The following is a 25,493-nucleotide window of genomic DNA, read 5'->3' as shown; positions in this document are numbered from 1 at the left end:
TTACATAACTTAGATGGAGGAGATAGTAAGCAAGACCTCTTATCTTATTGTAGGATACAATCGGATGGCTAAACATTTTTTTAACCGATTAAATCATAAGTTGTATCCTCAACTTCTGGACGTGTTCGAGAGTTTGGTTCAACTGAGCCAAGCTCTTGGTGCCTGTTTTTTGCAAGAGATAGTGGTTCGATTTTTTCCTAAAGATAATGGTTTATCATCATCAAAATAAAGATCAGTCTAAGGCGACTTTCTTGCCTTACGAAAAGAAGTTCATTTTATTTTTCGGGAAATTTTGCAGTGCTAGTACATCTGAGACTTCTTAATTGGCTATAGCCCCAGGGCTATGGAAAAAAGGATTATATCGGACCGCAAAACAAAAGGCAAGGAACTTCTTTGACTAGTATAGTATCGGGAACATGCCTAGAAGAGGATTTCAGATTCCAGAGGCACGCAAACTAAGCCCCATATGCTATTATACTTGGACTATGGGCCTCCTTCCCTTGTGCTTTTTATAACAGCGAGCTAGACCCCTAAAATGCTCGGTATTTTAAGGTAGTTTTTGCCCGATTCACCAAGGAATATTTTGGTTGCTTTTGGCGGATTGCTTATTACTAGGTTGGATCGGATGTCAACCTGTGGAGGTGCCCAGAAAAGAAGGAATGGCTCCCGTCCCTAAACAAAGCACCAGTCAGCTTTTGCCTTCCTTCTAACATAAAATATACGGAGAGAGGAATCGGCATAATAAAGTAGGAAAATTTACTGAAGAAGTACAAGACATATTCTTAAAAGAGCTTCTTCGAAATTTCGAGACTACGTTTTTTTGAATGGAAGAAGCCGAAGGGGTGAACGTGCACTTCCTTTAATGCCAGCCTGTATCTGAACCCCCTTTCCATATCTCAGAGAAGGTATGCAAGCACCCAAGTGCTACACTAAACTAGGCGTTACCTGCAGGATAATATGGTTCCTCATCCCTCGATATATAGAAGTTTAGAAGGCAAGAATCTCCATTGCGTGCTTCTTCAGTATCTCCTCAGTCTTTGATGGCTCGAAGCTCTTGATTTTTTGTTCTATTTCATTAAGAAGATTCATTTTATTATGGTATGAATGTGTAACGACCCGGCCAGTCGTTTTAAGGGTTGTAGCCCAATTTTCCCATTTACTGCTCATTTTGTACTTTATAGCAGTTATGTGACTTGTCGAGGTAGTCAGTTCGGGTCCGGTGAGGTTTTGAAAGAAATTGAGACACTTAGTCTCCAAGATGAAAACTTAAGTTGAAAAGGTTGACCGGATGTTGACTTATGTGAAAACGACTCTGGAATAGAATTTTGATGATTTCAATAGCTCTGTATGGTTATTTTGGACTTAGGAGTATGTCCGGATAATTATTTGGAAGTTTGTAGTTAAATTAATCTTCAAATGGATAAAATATAAATTTAAGTTTGAAAGTTTGACCGGGGAGTTGACTTTTTGATATCGGGGTCGAAATTCGATTTTGGAAATTTTAATAGGTCCGTTATATCATTAATAACTTGATTTGATAGGTTTCAGCATCGAATGTAGAAGTTGAAATTTTTTAGTTTTATTAGGCTTGAATTGGGGTATGATTCGTGGTTCTATCGTTGTTTGATGTGATTTGAAGTTTCGACTAAGTTTGTATGATATTTTAGGACTTGTTGGTATATTTGGTTGAGGTCCCGGGGGGTTGGCCATTTTCACCCATTTTTGGATTTTAATAGCTCGGGTGAGGCGATTTTCAGGATATATTTCAAGAAAAACATTGGGGTAAGTGTTCTTAACTCAATTTTGGTCGAATTACCCGAAACCATGGTTGTTTTTAACATTAAATTGGTCATTGAAGTTGGAAGATTTAGAAAACCCTCTTGGCTTAAATTGAAAATTTGAGGGTCGAGTTGATATCGGAATTTGGTAAAATTTATATTGTTGGACTCGTGGTTGAATGGGCATTCATATTTTATAACTTTTGTCGGTTCCGAGATGTGGGGCCCACGAGAAATGTTTTTGAGTTAAATTTCGGATTTTGATGAAAAATTAGTATTTTCATATGGAATTAATTTCAATAATTTGTATTGACTGAATCAAATTAATTGTGATTAGATTCCAATAATTTTCACCCATTTTTGGATTTTAAGAGCTCGGATGAGGCAATTTTCAGGAGATATTTCAAGAAAAATATTGGGGTAAGTGTTCTTAACTCAATTTTGGTTCAATTACCCGAAACCATGGTTGTTTTTAACATTAAATTGGTCATTGAAGTTGGAAGATTTAGAAAATCCTCTTGGTTTAAATTGAAGATTTGAGGGTCGAGTTGATATCGGAATTTGATAAAATTTATATTGTTGGACTCGTGGTTGAATGGGCGTTCATATTTTATAAATTTTGTCGGGTTCCGAGATGTGGGGCCCACGAGAAATGTTTAGAGTTAAATTTCAGATTTTGATGGAAAATTAGTATTTTCATATGGAATTAATTCCAATAATTTGTATTGACTTAATCGAATTAATTGTGATTAGATTCCGGAGTCGAAAAATCGAGGGAAAGGCATCCTTATTGATTGATTGAGCTTGACTTGAGGTAAGTGACTTGTCTAACCTTGTGTGAGAGAAATTCCCCTTAAGATTGGTATTGATGTGAAAAATTGTGATGCATTGAAAGTCGTGTACGCCAGGTGACGAGAGTGTACATGGGGTAAATGTGGAAAATTATATTTTTAAATTGTGTAGATCACTGTTTCATATTACTTAAATTATTTTATCATGTTATATTCATCATCATTGATATATTTTTATATTTTAAATTTTCCTGACCTTTTTCTGCTAATTGTCTTACATGTTTAGTTGAAACCTTATTTCTTTTATTGTGTGCATTATTTGAAGGCTGGATTTCCTAATTTAAAGATTATTAATATGAAGTATTTGACATTTTAAAATTTGGTATTGAGGCAACGTGTTAAAAATTGAAAAATATTATTTTTGTTGAGTTATTCCCTCCCGCATATTCTATGAGATTTGTGTACTCATTGTGATTGAGCCGTGAGCTCCTTATTATGAAAAATATTGTTATTTTTGATTTATTTTGGCAAGTTAAAATATTTGGGCACTTGAGGTGCAAATGGTGATATATTGTGATTTTGATACGCATGCGGTAGTATAAGGTCTGGGTGTTGAAACGCATGCGGTGAGAAAAGGGTGATTTGATATGTGTGGCTAGTAGGGGAACTACTAGAAGTCATGCGGTGTGATAAGGGTGACTAAAACGCGGGATGCTATTTCGAAAAAAATGATTTCTTTAAAATTAAATGTGAAGGCTCCCGCGTTGATATAAGAAAATGAGATATTGTAAATTTATTTATGATTTGGGACTACGAGGCGGTACCTCGAGAGTGCCCTTGTTGATATTTCTTTATGGCTGCATTTGCTTTTGGTTATTTTGTGATTTTCCTTAAAATTGTAAATTTATGTTTTCTTTCCGCGAGGTATTTTGTGTAGTCAAATTGTGACATACTACGTACTTGATTCATTCCCATTGTCATTTTATTATTATTATTATTATATTGTTAAACTTTTCACCCTGTCTTTTATTATTTCTAGTAGGGTCTGACCTGACCTCGCCACTACTCTACCGAGGTTAGGCTTGGCACTTACTGGGTACCGCTGTGGTATACTCATGCTACGCTTCTGCGCATCTTTTTGTGCAGATCTAGGTACTTCCTATCAGCCTAGGCATCAATGAACTAGACTGTATACGGAGACTTCAAGGTACATCTGCCAGCGTCCGCAGACCTCGGAGTCCCCTTCTATCCTTATTATGTTGCTTTCCTTATTCTCTTTAGACTCTGATGTATAAAGACACTTAGAATAAATTCTTAGAAGCTTGTGACTTATTTCTATCGGGTTTTGGGAGTTGTAACTATTTTGAATTGCAGTTTTTCTTTATTTATTTCATATGTTAAAATTTGAGTTTCAGTTTTGATTCTGTTATTCCGCATAATTGATAGGCTTGCCTAGTCTTAGAGACTAGGTGTCATCACGACATCCTACGTAAGAAAATTTAGGGTCGTGATAAGTTGGTATCAGAGCTCTACGTTCATAGGTGTTATGAGTCACAAGCAGGTTTAGTATAGTCTCGTGGATCGGTACAGAGACGTCTGTACTTATCTTCGGGAGGCTATGGAACTGTTAGAAAAATGTTCACTTCTTTGATTCATTATCGTGCGCATTTGTTAACTTCGAAATTCTAAACTCTTGTCTTTCTATTCTCTCACAGACGGTGAGGACACGCACAACTGGATCTGATGATCAGACACTCACGCCCCATGTTGGAGCCGCAACAGGCCGGGGCCGGGGCCGGGGCCGGGGCAGAGGCCGAGGTAGACCACGTGGTGCAGCCAGAGCACCTGCACGAGCTGCTGCAGCAGAGCCACTAGTAGCTCTAGTTGGAGAACAGGCACCTGAGATGCATGTTACTACCCATGCACTTCAGGAGAATCTTGCCCAATTGTTAGCATATTTGGCACTCTAGCTCACGCAGGGTTAATTCCACTTGTTCCTGCCACATCTCAGGCGGGGGGAGGAGCACAGACTCCCGCCACCCGTACCCCAGAGTTACGGGCCCAGGTAGACCATGCCTCAGAGTTTATACCAATGCAACTAGTTGTCCTAGTTCGGCCTGAGGTTAGGGCAGCAGTTTCGGAGGGAGAGCAGCTCAAGCTCGAGAGGTACAAGAAGTACCACCCTCCCACTTTCAGCATTTTGGCTTCAGAGGATGCTCAGGGTTTTCTTGAGAAATGTCATTGTATCCTCCATAGTATAGGTATTATGGATTCTAGTGGGGTTTCTTTCACACCATTCTAGTTTAGAGGAGCGGCCTACCAGTGGTGGTGGGCATACGAGTTGGATAGCCCGGCTGAGGTAACTTCACTCACTTGGACTCAGTTTTCAGATATATTCTTGAGGGAAAATGTTCCTCAGATTCTTAGAGATGCATGGCACGCAAAGTTTGAGCAGCTGCACTAGGGTTCTATGATCGTGTGATAATATGCGGTCTGATTCAGTGATTTGGCTAGGCATGCACCAGCCTTGGTTGCTACTATTCGAGAGCGGGTTGGTCGATTTATTGAGAGGCTCCACCCTAGTATCAAATTCAGTATGGCCCGAGAGCTGAAGATGGACATTGCATACCAACAGGTGGTGTCAATTGCTAGGAGATTGGAGGGTATGCGGATCCGGGAGAGAGAAGAGAGAGAAGCTAAGAGACCCCAAAATTCTGGCACGTAAAATAGTTCTCGTGCCCCAGTTGCAGCCCGTCATGGTAGAGGCTATGTGAGACGTCCTATTCATTCAGCACTTCCAGCTTCCAGCGGTATTCCGGCTACTCCCAGACCTCAGGTTCCATATTACGCATCGCCTGTGTCTACTGTACCTACCGAGAGAAATTTGGGATCGTGATAAGTTGGCATCAGAGCTCTAGATTCATAGGTGGTATGAGTCATCAGCAGGTTTAGTAGAGTCTCGCGGATCGGCAAGGAGACGTCTGTACTTATCTTAGAGAGGCTATGGAACTGTTAAAAAAATGTTCACTTCTTTGATTCCTTATCGTGAGCACTTGTTGACTTCGAAATTCTAAAATCTTGTCTTTCTATTCTCTCACAGATGGTGAGTACGCGCACAACTTGATCTGATGATCAGACACCCACACCCCCTGTTGGAGTCGCAAGAGGCCGGGGCTAGGGTAGAGGCCGAGGTAGACCACGTGGTGCAGCCAGAGCACTTACACGAGCTACTGCAGCAAAGCCACAAGTAGCTCCAGTTGGAGAACATGCATTGAGACGCCTGTTACTACCCCTGCACTTCAGCAGAGTCTTACCCAGTTTTTGAGCATGTTTGGTACTCTAGCTCAGGCAGGGTTAATTCCACTTGCTCCTACCATATCTCAGGCCGGGGGAGGAGCGTAGACTCCCGCCGCCTGTACCCCAGAGCCACGGGCCCAGGAAGACCATGCCCCAGAGGTTATACTAGTGCAACCAGTTGTCCCAGTTCGTCCCGGGGTTAGGGCAGCAGTTTCGGAGGGGGAGCAGCTCAGGGTCGAGAGGTACAGGAAGTACCACCCTCCCATTTTCAGCATTTTGGCTTCAGAGGATGCTCAGGGTTTTCTTGAGGAATGTCAATGTATCCTCCATAGTATGTGTATTGTGGATTCTAGTAGGGTTTCTTTCACACCATTCCAGCTTAGAGGAGCGGCCTACCAGTGGTGGAGGGCATACGAGTTGGATAGTCCGGCTGAGACAGCTTCACTCACTTGGACTCAGTTTTCAGATATGTTCTTGAGGGAATATGTTCCTCAGAGTCTTAGAGATGCATGGCGCGCAGAGTTTGAGCAGCTACGCCAAGGTTCTATGACTGTGTCATAGTATACGGTCTGATTCAGTGGTTTGACTAAGCAAGCACCAACCTTGGTTGCTACTGTTCGAGAGCGGGTTCGTCGATTTATTGAGAGGCTCCACCAAGTATCAAATTCAGTATGGCCCGAGAGCTGGAGATGGACATCGTATACCAACAGGTAGTGTCAATTGCTAGGAGATTGGAGGGTATGTGAATCCGGGAGAGAAAAGGGAGGGAAGCTAAGAGACTTCGAGTTTCTTGCACGTATAACAGTTCTCGTGCCCTAGCTGCAGCCCGCCATGGTAGAGGCTATGTGAGTCGTCCCATTCTTTCAGCACTTCCAGCTTACAGCGGTATTCCGGCTACTCCCAGACCTCAGGTTCCATATTACGCACCGCCAGTGTCTACTGTACCTACGGAGAGAAATTTGGGATCATGACAAGTTGGTATCAGAGCTCTAGGTTCATAGGTGGTATGAGCCACAAGCAGGTTTAGTAGAGTCTCGCGGATCGGTATGGAGTCATTTGTACTTATCTTCAGGAGGCTATGAAACTGTTAGAAAAATATTCACTTCTTTGATTCCTTATCGTGCACACTTGTTGACTTCTAAATTCTAAACTCTTGTCTTTCTATTCTCTCACAGATGGTGAGGACATGCACAACTTGATCCGATGATCAGACACCCACGCCCTCTGTGGGAGTCACAAGAGTCTGGGGCTGGGGCAGAGGCCGAGGTAGACCACGTGGTGCAGCCATAGCACCTGCACAAGCTATTGCAGCTGAGCCATCAATAGCTCCAGTTAAAGAACAGGCACCTAAGATACCTGTTACTACCCCTGCACTTCAGCAGACTCTTACCCAATTTTTGAGCATGTTTGGCACTCTAGCTCAGGCAGGGTTAATTCCACTTACTCCTGCCACATCTTAGGCTGGGGGAGGAGCATAGACTCCCGCCGCCCGTACCCCAGAGCCACGGTCCCAGGTATACCATTCCCCAGAGGTTATACCAGTGCAACCAGTTGTCCCAATTCGGCCCGTGGTTAGGCAGCAGTTTCGGAGGGGGCATCTCAGGCCCGAGAGGTACAGGAAGTACAACCCTCCCACTTTCAGTATTTTGGCTTCGGAGGATGCTCAAGGTTTTTTTGAGGAATGTCACTTATCCTCCGTAGTATGGGTATTGTGGATTCTAGTGGGATTTCTTTCACACCATTCCAGCTTAAAGGAGCGGCCTACCAGTAGTGGCGGGCATACGAGTTGAATAGTCCGGCTGAGGCAGCTTCACTCAGTTGGACTCAGTTTTCAGACATGTTCTTGAGGGAATATGTTCCTCAGAGTCTTATAGATGCATGGCACGCAAAGTTTGAGCAGTTGCGCCAGGGTTCTAGGTCCGTGTCATAGTATGCGGTCCGATTCAGTGATTTGGCTAGGCATGCACCGGCCTTGGTTGCTACTATTCGAGAGCGGGTTCGTCGATTTATTGAGGGGCTCCACCCTAGTATCAGATTCAGTATGGCCCAAGAGCTGGATATGGACATCGCATACCAACAGGTGGTTTTAATTGCTAGGAGATTTGAGGGTATGCGGATCCGGGAGAGAGAAGAGAGGGAAGCTAAGAGACCCCGAAATTCTGGCACGTATAACAGTTGTCGTGCCCCAGTTGCAGCCCGTCATGGTAGAGGCTATGTGAACCATCCTATTCATTCAGCACTTCAAGCTTCCAGCGGTATTCCGGCTACTCCCAAACCTCAGGTTCCATATTACGCACCGCTAGTGTCTACTGTACCTACAGAGGGAAATTTGGGGTCGTGACAAATTGGTATCAGAGCTCTAGGTTCATAGGTATTATGAGCCCCAAGCAGGTTTAGTAGAGTCTCGCGGATCGGTACGGAGACGTCTGTACTTATCTTCGGGAGGCTATGGAACTGTTAGGAAATTATTCACTTCTTTGATTCCTTATCATGCACACTTGTTGACTTCGAAATTCTTAACTCTTGTCTTTCTATTCTCTCACAGATGGTGAGGACACGTACAACTAGATCCGATGATCCAACACCCATGCCCCCTGTTGGAGCCGCAAGAGGTCGGGGCCGAGGTAGAGGCCGAGCCAGAGGCCGAGGTAGAACACGTGGTGCAGCCAGAGCACTTGTACGAGCTGCTGCAACAGAGCCACCAGTAGTTTCAGTTGGAGAACAGGCACTTGAGACGCTTGTTACTACCCGTGCACTTCAGGAGACTCCTGCCCAATTTTTGAGCATGTTTGGCACTCTAGCTCAGGCAGGGTTAATTCCACTTGCTCCTGCCACATCTCAGGTCGGGGGAGGAGCACAGACTCCCGCCACCCGTACCCCAGAGCCACGGGCCCAGGTAGACTATGCCTCAAAGGTTATACCAGTGCAACTAGTTGTCCCAGTTCAGCCTGAGGTTAGGGCAGTAGTTTCGGAGGGGGAGCAGCTCAGGCTCGAGAGGTACAGAAAGTACCACCCTCCCAATTTTAGCGGTTTGGTTTCAGAAGATGCTCAGGGTTTTCTTGAGGAATGTCATTGTATCCTCCATAGTATGGGTATTGTGGATTTTAGTGGGGTTTCTTTCACACCATTCCAACTTAGAGGAGCGGCCTACCAGTGGTGGCGGGCATACGAGTTGGATAGTCTAGCTGAGGCAGCTTCACTCAGTTGGACTCAGTTTTCAGATATGTTCTTGAGAGAATATGTTCCTCAAATTCTTAGAGATGCATGGCGCACAGAGTTTGAGCAGTTGCGCCAGGGTTCTATTACCGTGTCAGAGTATGCGGTTCGATTCAGTGATTTTGCTAGGCATGCACCAGCCGCGGTTGCTATTGTTTGAGAGCGGGTTCATCGATTTATTGAGGGGCTCCACCCTAGTATCAGATTCAGTATGGCCCGAGAGCTGGAGATGGACATCGCATACCAACAGGTGGTGTCAATTGCTAGGAGATTGGAGGGTATGCGGATCTGGCAGAGAGAAGAGAGGGAAGCTAAGAAACCCCGAGATTTTGGCACGTATAACAGTTCTCATGCCCCAACTGTAGCCCGTCATGGTTGAGGCTATGTGAGTCGTCCTATTCATTCAGCACTTCCAGCTTCCAACGGTATTCCGGCTACTCCCAGACCTCGGGTTCTATATTACGCACTGCCAGTGTCTACTGTACCTCATATACGGGGTGCTTTCAATGGTCAGTCTAGTCGATCAGGCCCAAGCCAGTCCCAGCCGCCACGTCCTCCGAGAGCTTGTTGTGAGTGTGGTGACACTCCTCATATAATGAGGGATTGCCCCAGATTTAGGAGGGGTGCACCTATATCAAATGGTTAATCCAATGGTCAATCGAATTAAGAATTAAGAATTATAAATATTCCCCTTGATTGATTATAAAAAGAATGAATTTGTCTTTTTTTGTTCAATCATTGGATAGAAGGGAAAGACAAGTAGTAAAATTATTCCTCGTCTAGAAATATCCAAATTTTGATGCCCAATACTCCATAGATAGTTCGAACTGTATAAGAAAAATAATCAATTTTTGCTCGATCGTTTGTAGGGGAACCCTACCTTGTCTGATCCAATCGACACGTGCAATTTATTTTTGTTCTGTTAATTCAATAGCCTTTTTCATTGCTTTTCGAAAGAAAACTCTATTCTTTAATTGTCCAGCTATAAATTCTGCAAGAATATTAGGGTTTCCAAAAGGTTTTGCAATTCTTGTGACAACAATGTTCAGTTTTCGGTTTACACAATTAAATTCTTTTTGTAAGGTCGTTTGTTATTCTTCGATTCCGTGCGGGCGACTTTCTATTAATAATTTTGGGAATCCCATAAATATTATGACCTGGATCAGATCGATTCTTTTTTGAATCTCTATACATGCAATTCCCTCAATGCTAGAGGACGTTCCCATATTCTTTTGTACATAATTCTTGATACAATCTCTTATTTTTTGATCTTCTTGTAAACCTTCAGAATAATATTTTGGTTGTGAAAACCAAAGGGAATGATGACCTTGGGTTGTACCCAGTCTGAAACCAAGTAGATTTATTTTTTGTCCCATAATTCCCCACTATTATACATATCACGATACGGCATAGCTGTAGATTTTTTTTTTCATCTCATTTTTTTTAACGAATACATCTCTACATATTCATCATCTAAAGATATATCTTTCATTACAATAGTTATATGACATGTCGATCTTTTTATAGGAAAACTACGTCCTCGAGCTCGAGATTTCAATTTGTTTTTTAATAAAATACTTAAAACACTAATGTAGTGAAAATCCTACATAAAGAAATATTTATCTAACTAAATAGATATTTATCTAACTAAATAGATTTTATAATATTAAAAGTGGAACAATTAAAAAAAAAAATTAAATAAAAATGAAATTTTGTATATGTTAAATCATTTTTTTAAAGGGTACAATAGCTTAAGAGTTCAAAAGTAAGAAAGCTATTACCAGTATATCACAATGTCTTATTCAATAATTTGTTGTCATTTCATGTTTAAAAGTTTTGAAAGATACATAGTCAATGAAATGACCCAACCGGTCATTTTAACTTTTAGAACCCCGTTCCCTAAAATAAAAAATTTCGAATATACTTTTATTGATTTATGACTTGCGGGAATGGTTGGTTCGGAATTTGGAAGTGTTCGGGTTGAAATCGGAACACTTGGTTTCTTAAGTTAGCCTTAAAAGGTCAAGTTTGACTTTGGTCAATATTTTGAGCAAACGGACTCGGATCAGTATTTTGACAGTTTTGGTAGGTCTGTATCGTGATTTGGGACTTGGGCGTATGCCCGGAATTAAATTCCGAGGTCCCTAACCCGAGATATGGAATTTTGATGAAAACAATTAAAACATTTAAGTTTAAATAGTGACCGGATGTCGAATTATATACAAACGACCCCGAAATAGAATTTTGATGATTCCAACAGTTTCGTATGGTGATTTTGGACTTAGGAGCGTGATCGAAATTTTTTTTGGAAGTCCGTAGTGAAATTAGGCTTGAAATGGCTGAAACAAGAATTTAAGTTTGGAAGTTTGACCGGGGAGTTGACTTTTTGATATCGAGGTCGGATTCCGATTCTGGAAGTTGGAGTAGGTCCGAAATATTAATTATGACTTATGTGCAAAATATGAGGTCAATCGGACGTGATTTGATAGGTTTCGGCATCGGATGCGGGAGTTAGAAGTTCAATAGTTTATTAGGCTTGAATCGATGCGCAATTCATGGTTTCGATATTGTTTGATGTGATTTGAGGCCTCGAGCAAGTTTGTGTTATGTTATGGAACTGGTTGGTATGATTGGACGGGGTCCCGGGGGCCTCGGGTGTATTTCGGGGTGGTTTCGGATCATTTCGGGCTGTTTTGCAATAGCTGATGCCGGTGTCTGGTGTTCTTCGCGTTCGTGAAGAAGGATTTGGTTTCTGGGATTTTCTTCTTCGCGTTCGCGAAGAGATTCTCGCGTTCGCGAAGAAGAAAATTTTTGTTCCGCATGTCTAACTTCAGAGGCTCATATCTCACAATCTATAAGGAATTTAGAGATGATCTAAAAATAAAAATTGTAGCCCTTTGTATCTAGTTTTCATAAAGGTAAACCATTTAGAATTTGGATTTATATACAAAGAGTTATGGCTAGTACACTACAGGCTGTCCAGGAAGATGAAGAAATTTGTATTTCACAGGACTGATTTTGACAGCTTATATCTCAAAATCTATAAGGAATTGAGAGATTCTCAACATATGAAAATTATAGCTCTTGATGTCAAGTTTCCAGAAAGTCAAACCATTTGTGATTTGGAGTTTTGTACAAAAGGTTATGACAATTATACTAGAGACTATCTGAGAAGAGTTTGAAAATGGCTTCTGAGAACTTTGTTCATCGCGAACGCGATGGGGGTCTCGCGAACGCGATGAAGGATCGCCTGGGAAGTGTATAAGTTTGAAAAAATGGGTTTGGCTCATTTCATCTTATTTCCTCCACGGGAGCCGACCTAAGAGCGATTTTGGAGCTCCATTTTCATCATTTATGTCAAGGTAAGTGATTCCTACCTATTGCAAGTTAAATACTTGGTTTATATACGAATTTAGGTGTGAAAATTCATGGAAATTAGTAGAAATTTGAGGTTTTGAAGAAAAACCTAGAAATTGATATTTTTGAATTTTAACCACGAAAATTACTATAGGATTGAATGGAAATGATATATTTGAGTTTTTGAGATTATGGGTAACGATTCCCTCTGAAAATTTCTGAAATCCGAGCACGTGGGCCCGGTGTGAATTTTAAAAATTTTACCATTTTGGATAGGGTAATTTATTTAATACATAAATTTCAAATTATTTAACATGTATTAATTATTTCATATAACTTTTGGATAGTTTTGGATTTTCCGCACCAAATTGGAATTTTTACACGACATCGTGATCGGAAGTGGGCATTGAGACAAGGTAAGTCTCTTGTCTAATCTTGTGAGGGAAAAATTACCCCATAGGTAATTAAATTAATAATTGTTGCTAATTGTGGGGGCTACGTACGCACGAGGTGACGAGAGTCCGTGTAGTTTAGGACCCAAAGCATGAATTACTTGTGTAAATTGTATCCATTATTTAATTACATTATTTGATATATATCGTAAATTGTTAGTGAGAGATAGTAAAAGATGAAAATCTCATATGCTTATTTCTGTTTAAATTAATTAATTGTTAAAAGAAAATTGTTCATCCTCTCGAATTTATCTTATAATAAACATACTCTTATTCTGGAGGTACATAAGAAAATGTCCTCCTTTCTTGTGGAGCGGGCCGAACGCCTCGGCAGGATAGATACATCTATGGATCGTGCCGCACGTCCCTCGGCAGTGTACACGACACTCTGGATCGGGGCGTACGTCCTCGGCATAAATCGTGCCTAATAATAATAATTACACGATACTTTGATAATTTATTGTAGCTTGTGAAGCTAATTGATAAATTGGAAATTATTGGGATTTAAAGAATTTATTTATCTCTGCTTGTTAAGGAATTAATTGTTATTCCTGTAAATGAGATTAAGGCCGACCATCTCGTCTCTACCACTTCAAGATTAGGCTTGATACTTAGTGGGTACATGTTATTTTCGTACTCATACTGCACTTGCTGCACATTTTATTGTGCATGTACATATATGTATAGCGGCTTTGTGGGCGCAGAGGTAAGCTTAATAATTGTGGGGACATAGGTGAGTTGTATTCTATATTACGATCCGCAACTAACAGAGTCTCCTTCAGAGTTATTATATTTTTCTGTCTAATTTGTATTCTGGACAGATACTGTATTTTATTTTAAATTTTCTAGTAAATGCTCATGCACTTATGACACCGGATTTTGGGAATGGTTGTGAATTATTTAGAAATTTAGTTGCTAAAAATATTTATCATTTATTCTATGAGTTTTATCTTTACTATTTCATTGAAGAAATTTTTATTTCAAAAATACTAAAAATGGGTAATTAAGTTATTCGAATTATGGTTGGCTTGTCTGACAGTGGTGTCCGGTGCCATCATGACCTTAATGGATTTTGGGTCGTGATAGTCAAATACTTACATTAAGGGGTATTTGCGTTTTTCAAAATGAGCAGCAAGAACTTACAGTTTTTTAGGTTGTGGAATTCAGTATATGAACAACAAAAGAGCTTTCAATCTTTTGGTTGATTAAATCAGAAAGTCCAGCCAAAAGCTCAAAAGAAATAAATTTTAAAAAATGAAAAGAAAAATAATATGCGGGGCGGGGCGGGTGGATGCAGGTGTGAGCGTGAGGCGGGTGTATGCGGGGCGGGACGGGTTAAAATTTTTGCGGGTTTATGCGGGTTTGCTCCACAACCACACCGCACCACAGCATTTGCCCCGCAATCACACCGCACTGCACTGTTTGCCATCCGTAGGGGTGGCTAGAGGTGTTAATGAATATTTAAAAATTGACTAAACCGACCGAATTGTATTGTACCGAATCAATTTTTAGGTTTCTTTTAATAAGACCGTAGGCTTTTATATAAATCTATAATCGTACCGGTAATTAGGGTAAATTTTTTATTTTATGAAAATAAATCGAAAAAATACCGAACCGTACCGAATAAATTTATTTATAAAATATATATTTATATATTAAGTTTAAAAATAATAAAGCATTAAATTTTTTTCTTGGGTCTTGTAATTATGAAAATGGTTACAAGCCAACAAGTAATTAAACTCAAAATCCTAATTTCCAAACCTATTATGCTATTCCCATTGAAACAAAATTATTCCAGCATATTCACTAGCAAGACACAAGGTATTCTAGCGATTATGAGTAGCAAACTACTACGTATTGAATATGTTTCCTTTCGTATGATATAGATTTATCTTTTTAAATATTTAATCTTCTATAAATTTTATTCTTGAGTCCCAACTTGGTTAATATCTTTTCACTCATATGATTTATATTTTTTTTATCTTTGCTTATTTTCTTTTACAATGTTGTAGAATAGTTGATGGATCTATACTTTGAGTATCTTTCATTTTTTCTTAATTCATCACCCTTTAAACAGTAAAAATATCTAGAGAGTTTTGCGAAATCCTATAAAAGTACGTATGTTATTGAAATCTACTAGTGACTTATATATGACATTTAAAAAAAGTAATATACATGACATTTAAAAAAAGTACCGAAAATTAATCAAACCGTACCGACATCGAAAAGAAACCGACATAATTTGGACGATTTCAGAAAGTCTAATTTTGGTTATATATAATAGAATAATCGAAAAATTAGTATGGTACAAATTTATAAAATAACCGATCGAATAGAACCATTAACACCCCTAGGAGTGACTCAGGGGAAAATAATAAAACTTTTGCTTTAGGCCCCAAACTTTTGGGGCCCCAAAATGTTTTTGATATTATTTTAGCTTAGACAACATTAAAATTCATAGAAAAAAGTACAAAATCTTTATTAAGAAAATTTGAAATACTGATACTTTTTAATAGTGAAAATATTTTTAAAACTTTGAATTAAACTACTCAAATATTCATATTAGTAAATAATAATTTACGACAAGGTCCAAGATTGTTATTGCAAACACATGGCTTATATCTTTTTAACTTGAATTAATCCTTCATAATATAAATTTACCCTTCAAATGTTTATGTGAATTTGAAGGCTTTATATCTTATAAAAGTACTATATTATAAACAAAAAATATATAAAGAAAATGCCTCTCATTTAAATTTGGCTTTAGGCCGTGGACCCGCCATTGAATGGCACTCCATAATAAATAACTTGATTATCTTCCATTTTCCAAAAAGGTCGAGAGATTTCTGCCGTATAACTGAAATTCTTAATGTAGTAAAATTCTACTATCATCCTAATATAATTTGTGTTTCTTTTGAATCTTGAACATAATAATGCACAAAGAAATCACCATTGACACATAATCCATTTAAATTCAACGAAAGTCTTATTTCTACAAGTTGTGATCGTGCTGAATGTCTGGCATTTAATAATAAGGTTTCAATTGCAGCGAGGAAGAGAAAGATTATATAAACTAGTCTTAGGGTACACGCGTTGCGCGTGTATCCCATACTAATATATATATATATATATATATATATATATAATTTTCAAAAATCACTTAAATAAAAATGTGCTTGAGTTATAAATAAAAAATATATGTTCAGAAAATGATGAATGTTGATTTTTACCCGTAATTTTTATTTTGCGCTTGTGACGTTCAGTTTAATTTTTCTCTACATCGTAATGTCATGTTTATTATGCATATGTTAAATTTATTTTGGAGTTGAGTGACAAAATTTTAAAAGAAAATTCATGTCATGGGTGACATTTTAAGAATAACTTCATACATTTTTTTCGTGTTATGATTGTTATTGCCATTTTTAAAATATATTTTTACATACTTTTTCCCAAAAAGTTTGCTCTTAAAATAATAATAAAATCATTAAATGTAACTAAAATCCAAATTAAAGACAAATATGCTATAGTTGCCTTTAAAATTCTTATGTCGAAATTTCTTTTGAATAAACATTTTAATTGACTTTAAAGGAGGATTAGTCATACATATAGTTTGGTATAAGAAAAGAATTTTTATAAAGTAAAATCTTAATTGATTCTAAAGCCCCAAATTTTAGACTTTCTATCTACTAAGGAAAGATTTAGTAATTATATTTTTAGTTATTTTCACTGTCATAATTATTAGAAAATAATTATTAAATAACTACTTTGTCCAGTGTGAACTCCACTTTTAAAGAGTAAAAAAAGCGAACGATATTTTACAAAAGGCATTCATAATTAGGAATGATTTAAATTAGAGTTTTTAGCTAACTAATTAATTCAAAGATTTAATAATTTATTGTCAACATTAAAAGAAATAATTTATTTCCTTGTTGATTTAAATTATTAATGTTGTTCATCCCTAAATTTAAATATTTAACTGTAATATAATTTTATCTACTAAATATTCTATTCCTCTAGCATGTAGGTAGAAGAATCAATTTGATAATTCACCCTTGGATCCTTGAGTTTGCATAATCATTATTGACTCTTGCCATCACCTTTTCTTTCTCTCTCCCTCTCTCTCTCACTTTTATATCCTTATATATTCTTTTAGTTATTTGTTCTAATTTTGAGTGTTATTTCTAATATTATACAAACACTAATAATAAAAAATATTATTTTAGTAGGAAGGTAGTTCAAATATAAAATAAAAATATATTAAAGTTCATATATATAGTTTACGAAGATAACATGGAAGGAACTTCAGTTATGATATATTGTTCAAACAAGAAAATAATTTATATTATTTTTAATAATAAATTTTAAACTCATCATTATTAAGATTTCCTGCATAGTTTAAAAAAGAAAATATTTAATAAACAATTCTAAAGACTTCCATGTTTGAATTTATAACACTAATATCCTCTATGATTACGATGATACATTTACCTCCTTTATTATAATATTTTTAATAACAATACATTTAACCCATCTATTATAATATAAGAAAGTTAGTTTAACTAAGTTGCCCATACTAATTTACTCATTTGTTTAGTTCATTTATAAACATCTTTTATCATTTTTCGTTTTAGTTATTTTAACTATCAATATTGAAATAAAAAAATAAAATAAAAAAAGGAGTTAAAAACGTAACCCCAAAGAAGGTAAAAAACGCAAATCCTTTTCTTATGTACTTCTTTCCCCTTTTCACTTCCTTTTCTTTATTTCTTTACTCTGAAAATTAAAATTAGAAAAAATAAACAAGGAAGGTTTTGTTACCTTCCTAGGACAGTGTTTATATAAAAGAAAATTTTAATCGATTTGAAAATGTAGGACTTTCTATATATTTTGAGAGATTTTAAAACCAAAATTTTAGTTGATTTAGAACTCCTAAAAATTAGGAAAAAACTTAAGTTACAATTTTGTCCAACATAAAATCTACTTTTAGAGGGTAAAAAAGTCGAACGACATTTCGCTAAGGGCTTTCGTGCTTTTAATACAATATATATAAATAAATGATAGTATAGTGATGCACCATTTTACAAACAACTGTACCAACATTGATATGGTAAATGTGAAAGTAAGACCAATGTGCCATATAAGGTGATAAACCATTCATCAAATCAAAACAAGATTACATAAAGTTCTTTGAAACTGCTTTTTGTTGCATCAAGGATCAATATGAACTCGTAAGTCCCAAACGAAGTTATATTGAACACTAGTTTAATTTTTACTGATGTAGTAGGGTCACACATTTAGCTGGACGGATACTCACAATGACTTTACATTAGTTTTGCTGGTTTATTAGTTATTGCCCTCATCTCCGGCTGGTTTCATCCACGACCGGAGCCTTTTGAGAGCAATGATCACGGCGTCTCATCGAATAACATTACCTACAAAGCAAAGAGGTCATATAATTAGAAAGAATATTCATATACTATAATGTATTATATACATATGAATGTAATAAAATTTACTTAACGACGCTTTGAAATATCTAAATCTACATTTGAATAAGAAGTGAGGTTATAGAACAACTTCTCATGCTCTTAAATATTCAGCTCCTCACCATAATTATCTTTCCATTAATTTCTTAGATGTCTTCTGATGTTTAAGCAAACAATAGACAGAAAGTAGAAGGGAAATATCATTTCCACCCGTAAAAGTTTACTGTATGACAAAAGATGATACGGATTCTTGAATCGATTTTACTATCTATGAACTCCCTGTTGTATTTTCTGATTATTTTGTCTATCAAGGGCAAGGAAGAGTTGCAGTGATTCGTCACTTATCAACCCGTCAACTTGGAGAAATGCTTTTAAATTTTGCATACAAGAGGTGCAGAATTGAAAGATAACCCGCTAACTACCAAATAAGTGCTTTAATCATTTCCATACCATTTAAATGTGAAGTTACTATAACTTCATTGACAAGGCAATAATACAAATTATGAATTTCAGATATTCATATCTCTAGACAACTGATCGCAAGAGGTGATAGCAAAAGCTGATTTTGTAAAGTTCGACCACACATTTAGACCATTTAAAGCCAATTCAAGCATCAAACTAATACTTCAATGGTATGTTTTTGAACCACACCAAGCGCAGGTTTTGTTTCTTAAAAATGAAATTTTACTCACGGTGGGAGAGCAAGCACAGGGGATACGATATTCATCACGGTCAGACGTAACATTTATGACTCCATTCTCCAAAAGCAAAAGTTTAATCATTTATATAAGATCATCTTTTCCTTTTGGCACTTGCTTGGTGGCTGAGTTAAATTTAATGATGACTAACCCTCCAAATGATAACCAATATAGCACCACCTTCTAATGGCATTATACCAGGATTATCTTCTATAGGATTACAACAACAACCCAGTATAATCCCACTAGTGGGGTTTGGGGAGGGTAGTGTGTACGCAGACCTTACCCATACCCTGGGGTAGAGAGGTTGTTTCCGATAAATTCTCGGCTCCCCCCCTCCAAGAACTACCCACCTTGCTCGTGGGGTGACTCGAACTCACAACCTCTTGGTTGGAAGTAGAGGGTGCTTATCACTAGAGCAACTCACTCTTGTCAATTATCTTCTATAGGATTAAACATTAAAAATGTATGTTACAACTTCTGGTTCCTCATTCTCCTAAAGGAAACAGCCGCAATCACGTAAATGAAGAAAAACACAAGATTTCAGGTTATCACAAACTAGAGCCATGGACCACAAACTGTTCAGCCTTCAGCTCAAAGGGAAGTGACAAAATTTCCTATCTTCCCAACGGATGACTGACCCGCATGATTCGAGAAGCCTTCCAATATTTTGTTTGCCAATGGGTAAGCACTCATGGGACGGATAGCAAAGCACATATTGAACAAACACCCAAGAAAAAATTACAGGGAGAAAAAGAAGGAGAGTAGCAATAGCGGGGAATATTGGGTAGTCTTGGCAAGTTTATGGTATAACGGTAGAGCATGGCGTATGCGCCCCCTCTTCCCCAAGTTATCCATGTCCTAGTTCGTACTCTACCATAAGGAAAATGAAGCCCTCTAATTTAGTTACTTCCTTTAGCTGAGCAACTTAAAATGTTAATGTATACATTACTGTAATTTTGTCAAATTTATTAATGCAACTGTTGAGAGGTTTTCGGCAGCTTGTGAAAGCACAGTAAATCGTTAACCACATCAGTTAATACTGCTACAGAAAATAAAACATGAATAGTTTTCCCCAGAAGGTTTTGGTAATTGCTTCCAGTACAATAGCATATAAAGGGCAAGCTCAACATCAACACAAAGTCAAACAAAACATCTATTTGATAGCTATATAATGCAAAGGATATCATAATTACCTTGCCACATACTGGACAGTTGTCACTTCTCTCCATCCACTCATATATGCAACCCAAGTGGAAATGGTGAGAACATTTTGTCATTATTTTTGGGTTTTCTTCTGTATATTCTGAAACAGAGAGTATCATCATGAACATGAAATTAATAGTCAAGATATTCCTGAATTTTGGTAAACAGTTAACTAAACTATTAAATGGAAACCAAACTGTTTAAGAAGACCTAAATTATAGGAGCGACTACTGTACTATTTTTCCTATTGCCCGCTAGAAAGAATATTGTCTACCTACGATACTAGAGGGGAGAGGGCGAGATATGGAAATGTTTTACAGTTATTTTAGCAGATGGAGTGCATAGATTACTCTGTAATGAAGTGCAATAAGATGGATCAGAAAACACCTGAAGCATAGATTACTCTGTAATGAAGTACAATAAGATGGAGTGCATAGATTACTCTGTAATGAAGTGCAATAAGATGGATCAGAAAAGACCTGAAGCATGATCTACCTTCGAGACATGTCGGGCAGACATCTTCATCTTCTGAAGAATAACAAATTTGAGTAAATTCAGTAGTTGTTTTAGCTGTTGAGATTTTCAATGATTTGGAATTGTATTCTTTTGATCCTTCTTCACATGCAGACTCCTTCCATTTACTACCCGTACTCAGAAATTCGGAATCATCATCAATATCACTTCTTCGTAGTGGTTCAGTTTCCTCAAGCGAGTGACTTGACCCTTTCTCCCTTCTTGAGACTAGTCCATCTCGTTGCAAGCGGAAGTATCTGGGATCGGCATCGTAAGGAAGTGGTCTCGGAGGAGAGCGGTATATATCAGATAGTGAGTTATCAAGGGATGCTGTAGAACTCAAAGATGTTGTACCTTGAGTTGATGAAGGAATGGCATGTTGTTCTCCTCTATGAAACAATGATGTATACTGCACAAGAAAAGATGGAGTGCTCTAAGTTCTATCGCAAATGAAGGAGAGTGATTATTATTGCTGTAAGATAATGGGTTTACATATTTAAGTCTAGATAATAAATACTGAAATGATTTTGCAGTATTTAATTCTTCATGTTCCATTCATGAACTTTTGATGAACAGTCACAGAGAATCATAAAGTTGTCTCATTGCCAGTGAAGTCTTTGCAATGCCATGGAGGAGTCTTATGGACAAGGCTTTCCGAATTTATGCAATTTCTTCCTAACAGTAAGAGTTGGCTACCGTCTTCTTGAGCTTTTGCAAACAAACTGCCACCGAGCTAATTAACTTTAGCTAAAAATTCAGTGCAGTTCTATTTCACACGAAGTCAAAGAAAATAAGACTAAGTCTGTCTACTCAAGGCACTTAAATGAGAGTTTCCGATAGTAGACTGCCACCTTATCAGTTCACATATCAAAATGTTGCTAAAATTTTGAATTATGTGCTCAAGTAGCAGAGGAACGATGACAAGTTCAATTTGAACCACTCTTAATTAGATCAGTAGACACATAGATTGACTATACAAAGAAAAGTTAAAAGTGAAATCACGTGGAAGAAGATTAATTGCAATGGGATGAAATACTGGTAAGCAGAGGATAGAAGAAGATTGTTCAACATAGTGGAAAAAGCATACCACGTGGAAGAAGTTTTGAACAAATGATCGAAGGCATAAACAGTTCCTATACATAGAGCTGTTTGGATTGGCAAAATCTTCGCATTCATCTCGCAAGCAGCAACAAACTGCACCCATGCTGTCTCCAATCAATGTCAATTACTCAAAAACCTTCCACATGTATCACTGGAAATCCTCCAACTCTCATGATTGAGGCAATAGGAACTTGGGAATAAGCAAAGGAAATTGATAGAGGACCTTCAGCATGCGGATAAAGAAGAAATGCAATTGGGCACCCTCTCTCTTCAGGGAATCCTGAATGAGTTGATGCCCTTCTTGACCAAGATCTTAACAAAAAAAATTTAAAAAAAAGTTGATGCTTGTCACCTGTAAAAGTAAAGAACAACTATTATATAAGGACTAGTATATAAATAGATGGATGGTCTACCTCGAATGAAACATAATTTTTGCAAAATTGCAATTTCGGAAGAATGAGAAAGGATGACTGGCATAGGTCCTCCCAGTATATGAAATAAAAGGGCTTTCAGATTAAATTCAACATATGAGCGTGCAAAACACCAGATCCTAGTTGGGATAATTTTTGCAAACTGCATCTTTGGGATAATCAAGCTACCTAGCACCCAACCAATTGCAAAAAACTTACTTTGAAAACACCAGATCCTATGGGGTAACTAAAGAAATGGACACTACAATTTTCAGGTATTACAGAGAAGGATTTTCTTTATCCCTAATCTTAAACTCTACTCGTGTGAACTTTGAATCCTACAAATGCTCAAACTGCCAGCTGCAGTAGATTGAGTCAACGTAAAGCTAGTTAATTTATGTTGAATCTCACAATATTGACTACATTGCCAAAATGAGCAAAAAATTGATTACTGAAAATTCATATTACAACTCCAACTAGTTTGTGATTGATATCCTAATTAAAAGCAAGTGATATTTCATAAAACAGCACTAAAAGTACAGCTAAACCCAAAAAAAGGAAGGAAAATAGTTGTTGTCATCCTAATTTCTTTAATGAGAAGCAAAGCAATCGTTCATACAACAGTGTTAAGCACACGGCAAAAGGGAAAATAAGAAAAAAGGGAGAGAAGAAATTAAAAACAATAATGATCAGCTAAAGGACCTCAGTGATCAAGCAAGTAAGAATTCTGCAATTCACATAGACAAATATACAAAATTCCATTTTCAAGCCCCCCCAAAAAAGTAACTTTACTGCAAAAATCTCTGCATCAACCGATTCAGATGATACCCATTTCAGGTCAATAGATTTACAACTGATTGAAAGCTCCCATCAGTGGGGGAGATAAAAAAGTGTAAAATAAACTTTAACAAAAAAAAATCAAGAAAAATACCTCAAACGTGCTAAGATTGCGGGATGTAATAGAGAGAGAGATAGGGAGAGAGATAAAAGTAGATGGATGATTCTATTCTTTGGAAGACATAAGCCTAGAATTCAGAGGTCATAGGTTTTTGATTGTTTCTATGTAACATACTGCACAATAATATTCTTGGTTTTTCGCCGATTAAAGTTACCCCATAATCCAAATGCAAAGAAAATAAAAAAAGTGGGTGAGATGTAAATAGTAGTAGTAATGGAGTATTCATAGAATATTGTGTCACTGTAATAGAATATTAACAAAACACCAATCTAGACTATACTGTAATAAAAAACAAATAGAGTAATCTTGATTTAGTACCACAAATAAAATATATATTTTTTTGTGATATGACTTATTATTTGTTTCATCAACCGCTGATTTTTAAAGAGAAAAAAGTTGGTTTAAGAATGAAATTAAACTACTCTTAGCAGTACTTTGTTGTATCTAACGACATTCATAGTAAACATGAAGTCATTATCATTGAACTTCTGCTGCAATTGCCGACACTTTATGCAGTGGATTTTCTTTTGAATTATTCTATTTGTTAGAAACTATTATTTTAGCACCAAAAATTAATAGTCAACAAACATTAGAAACTAAAAACTGTTATAAAATATAGCTCAAAGTAACAATATAGAATAAGAAAAAATAAACTAAGAAATATAGAGAGAAAGAGAGGGAGATTCTTATTTCTTCTTCAATTGTGTGTATTTTTCTATCTATTACAAGGCATTTATATAGGCATGAAAAGTGAAGAAAAATATGTCATTGAATATATCATTAAGCATAGAAATATATCATTGAATATGTCATTAAGCATTTGAGAAGATCATGGAGGAAGAGTAGACATCCATTATAATTTGATTTTTCTTATAACAAAAACCTTTTTATTTGTTTTAATGCATAATAAAATTTACAATACTTAGCTCCCATTTGACCATAAAATTTGGGAGCTTTTTCATATTTTATTTTCAAATATCTTTTTACTTATAGATTTTAATCATTGTCTCGCAGATTTTTAAAATAAAATTTGTAAATCCCAAAAACAGTTCTACAGTACATTTTGATGTTTTTCAAGTTTTCTATTCACAAAATTTTAAATTCTTTTTAAGTACGTCCAAGCACAATTTTAACTTTCAAAAAAAATTATCTCATCTTCAAAAACTCATTTTTCTAAATTTCAACCAAATTTATATTCAAACGTTAACTTATCATTTTGGAAATTTTTAGTTATTTAACTGAACCGGAATTTTAAATGTTGTAGAAAGAATGTTACTTTTTGTTGTTGAGTTCCAAAAAAGGAAAATAAATAAAGTACAGATGATAAAGGAAGTTGGTAATTCATCCCTATCCCTTTTTAGGGTCCTAGTATTAGACCAAGTTTGGTTGCAGTGTTTTGTATCATGAATTAAAACTGTCTTTAAGCCCCCAATCTTATCCCAATTTGCTCTTTTCACCTCAAACTTAGTTTAATGTTCTTTTTTGAGTAAATTTCAGGGGTGGTCATTTAACTTTGTGTTCATTACCTAAAAGTTTTTTTTTTGTGTTACGTAAAAGTCATTCAATTTTGTGTTCATTACCCAAAAATTACTTTTCTTTCTTTTGCTACACAAAAATCATTTACTATGCTCTAGTTATCACAATAGTCACTTTGATCAGATTTTACAAATCTTTCACCTAAAAAGTCTATTATGCGATTGACATTATAAATCCTCCCATTTATGCAACACCTTCTATATTATATGCTAGATAATATATTTTTATCCATATATTTCTACTTATAACTAAAATAACTTAATATTATTTTTTAATATATTCGTATATTTAATTTTTTCTTAACATTAATTTTCAAGATATATAAGTAGCATTATTAAATTTGTCGATAACATTATCGTGAACAAATCTCAAGTCCACATTCTTCACCATGCTTAATGAAATATTTTTAATCAAAATTATAAAATCAAAGCTCACTGATTTGTCAGCCAAGCCATACCCATTAATTCAATAAATAAAATAATTATATTTAGCACAATGACACATCGGATTAATACTGTTAAATAAATAATATTAACAGATAAAGCTTTAAAAAACTTAATATTAAACACAAATATCTTTGAAACTTTCTCTAAATTCTTATTAACTATAAGAATCTATCATTTGTTAAGCAAATCTGTTTTTATTATTTTAAATAAATATTAAAAAATAAATGTTTTTATTGGTTTTATATTTA

At 36.5% G+C, this 25,493-nt stretch overlaps 1 protein-coding gene across 1 annotated transcript; it reads right to left on the bottom strand.

Moving 5' to 3' along the window:
• Positions 1–18,022: 18,022 nt before the first annotated feature.
• LOC104102089 (E3 ubiquitin-protein ligase At3g02290-like) lies at positions 18,023–23,522 on the bottom strand. The gene is made up of 5 exons (XM_009609708.4): positions 23,237–23,522; positions 21,882–22,247; positions 20,777–21,203; positions 20,272–20,381; positions 18,023–18,323 (listed from the first exon to the last, which is right to left on the bottom strand). Exons 2-5 carry the CDS (start codon positions 21,996–21,998, stop codon positions 18,297–18,299), a joined length of 681 nt encoding a protein of 226 aa, XP_009608003.1. The 5' UTR covers positions 21,999–22,247; positions 23,237–23,522; the 3' UTR covers positions 18,023–18,296.
• Positions 23,523–25,493: the final 1,971 nt, after the last annotated feature.

The sequence above is a fragment of the Nicotiana tomentosiformis genome, chromosome 2 (genome assembly GCF_000390325.3).
Source record: "Nicotiana tomentosiformis chromosome 2, ASM39032v3, whole genome shotgun sequence".
NCBI lineage: Eukaryota > Viridiplantae > Streptophyta > Magnoliopsida > Solanales > Solanaceae > Nicotiana > Nicotiana tomentosiformis.
The sequence above is the reverse complement of the archived record's forward strand: the minus strand, read 5'-3'. Positions and strand labels throughout refer to the sequence as shown.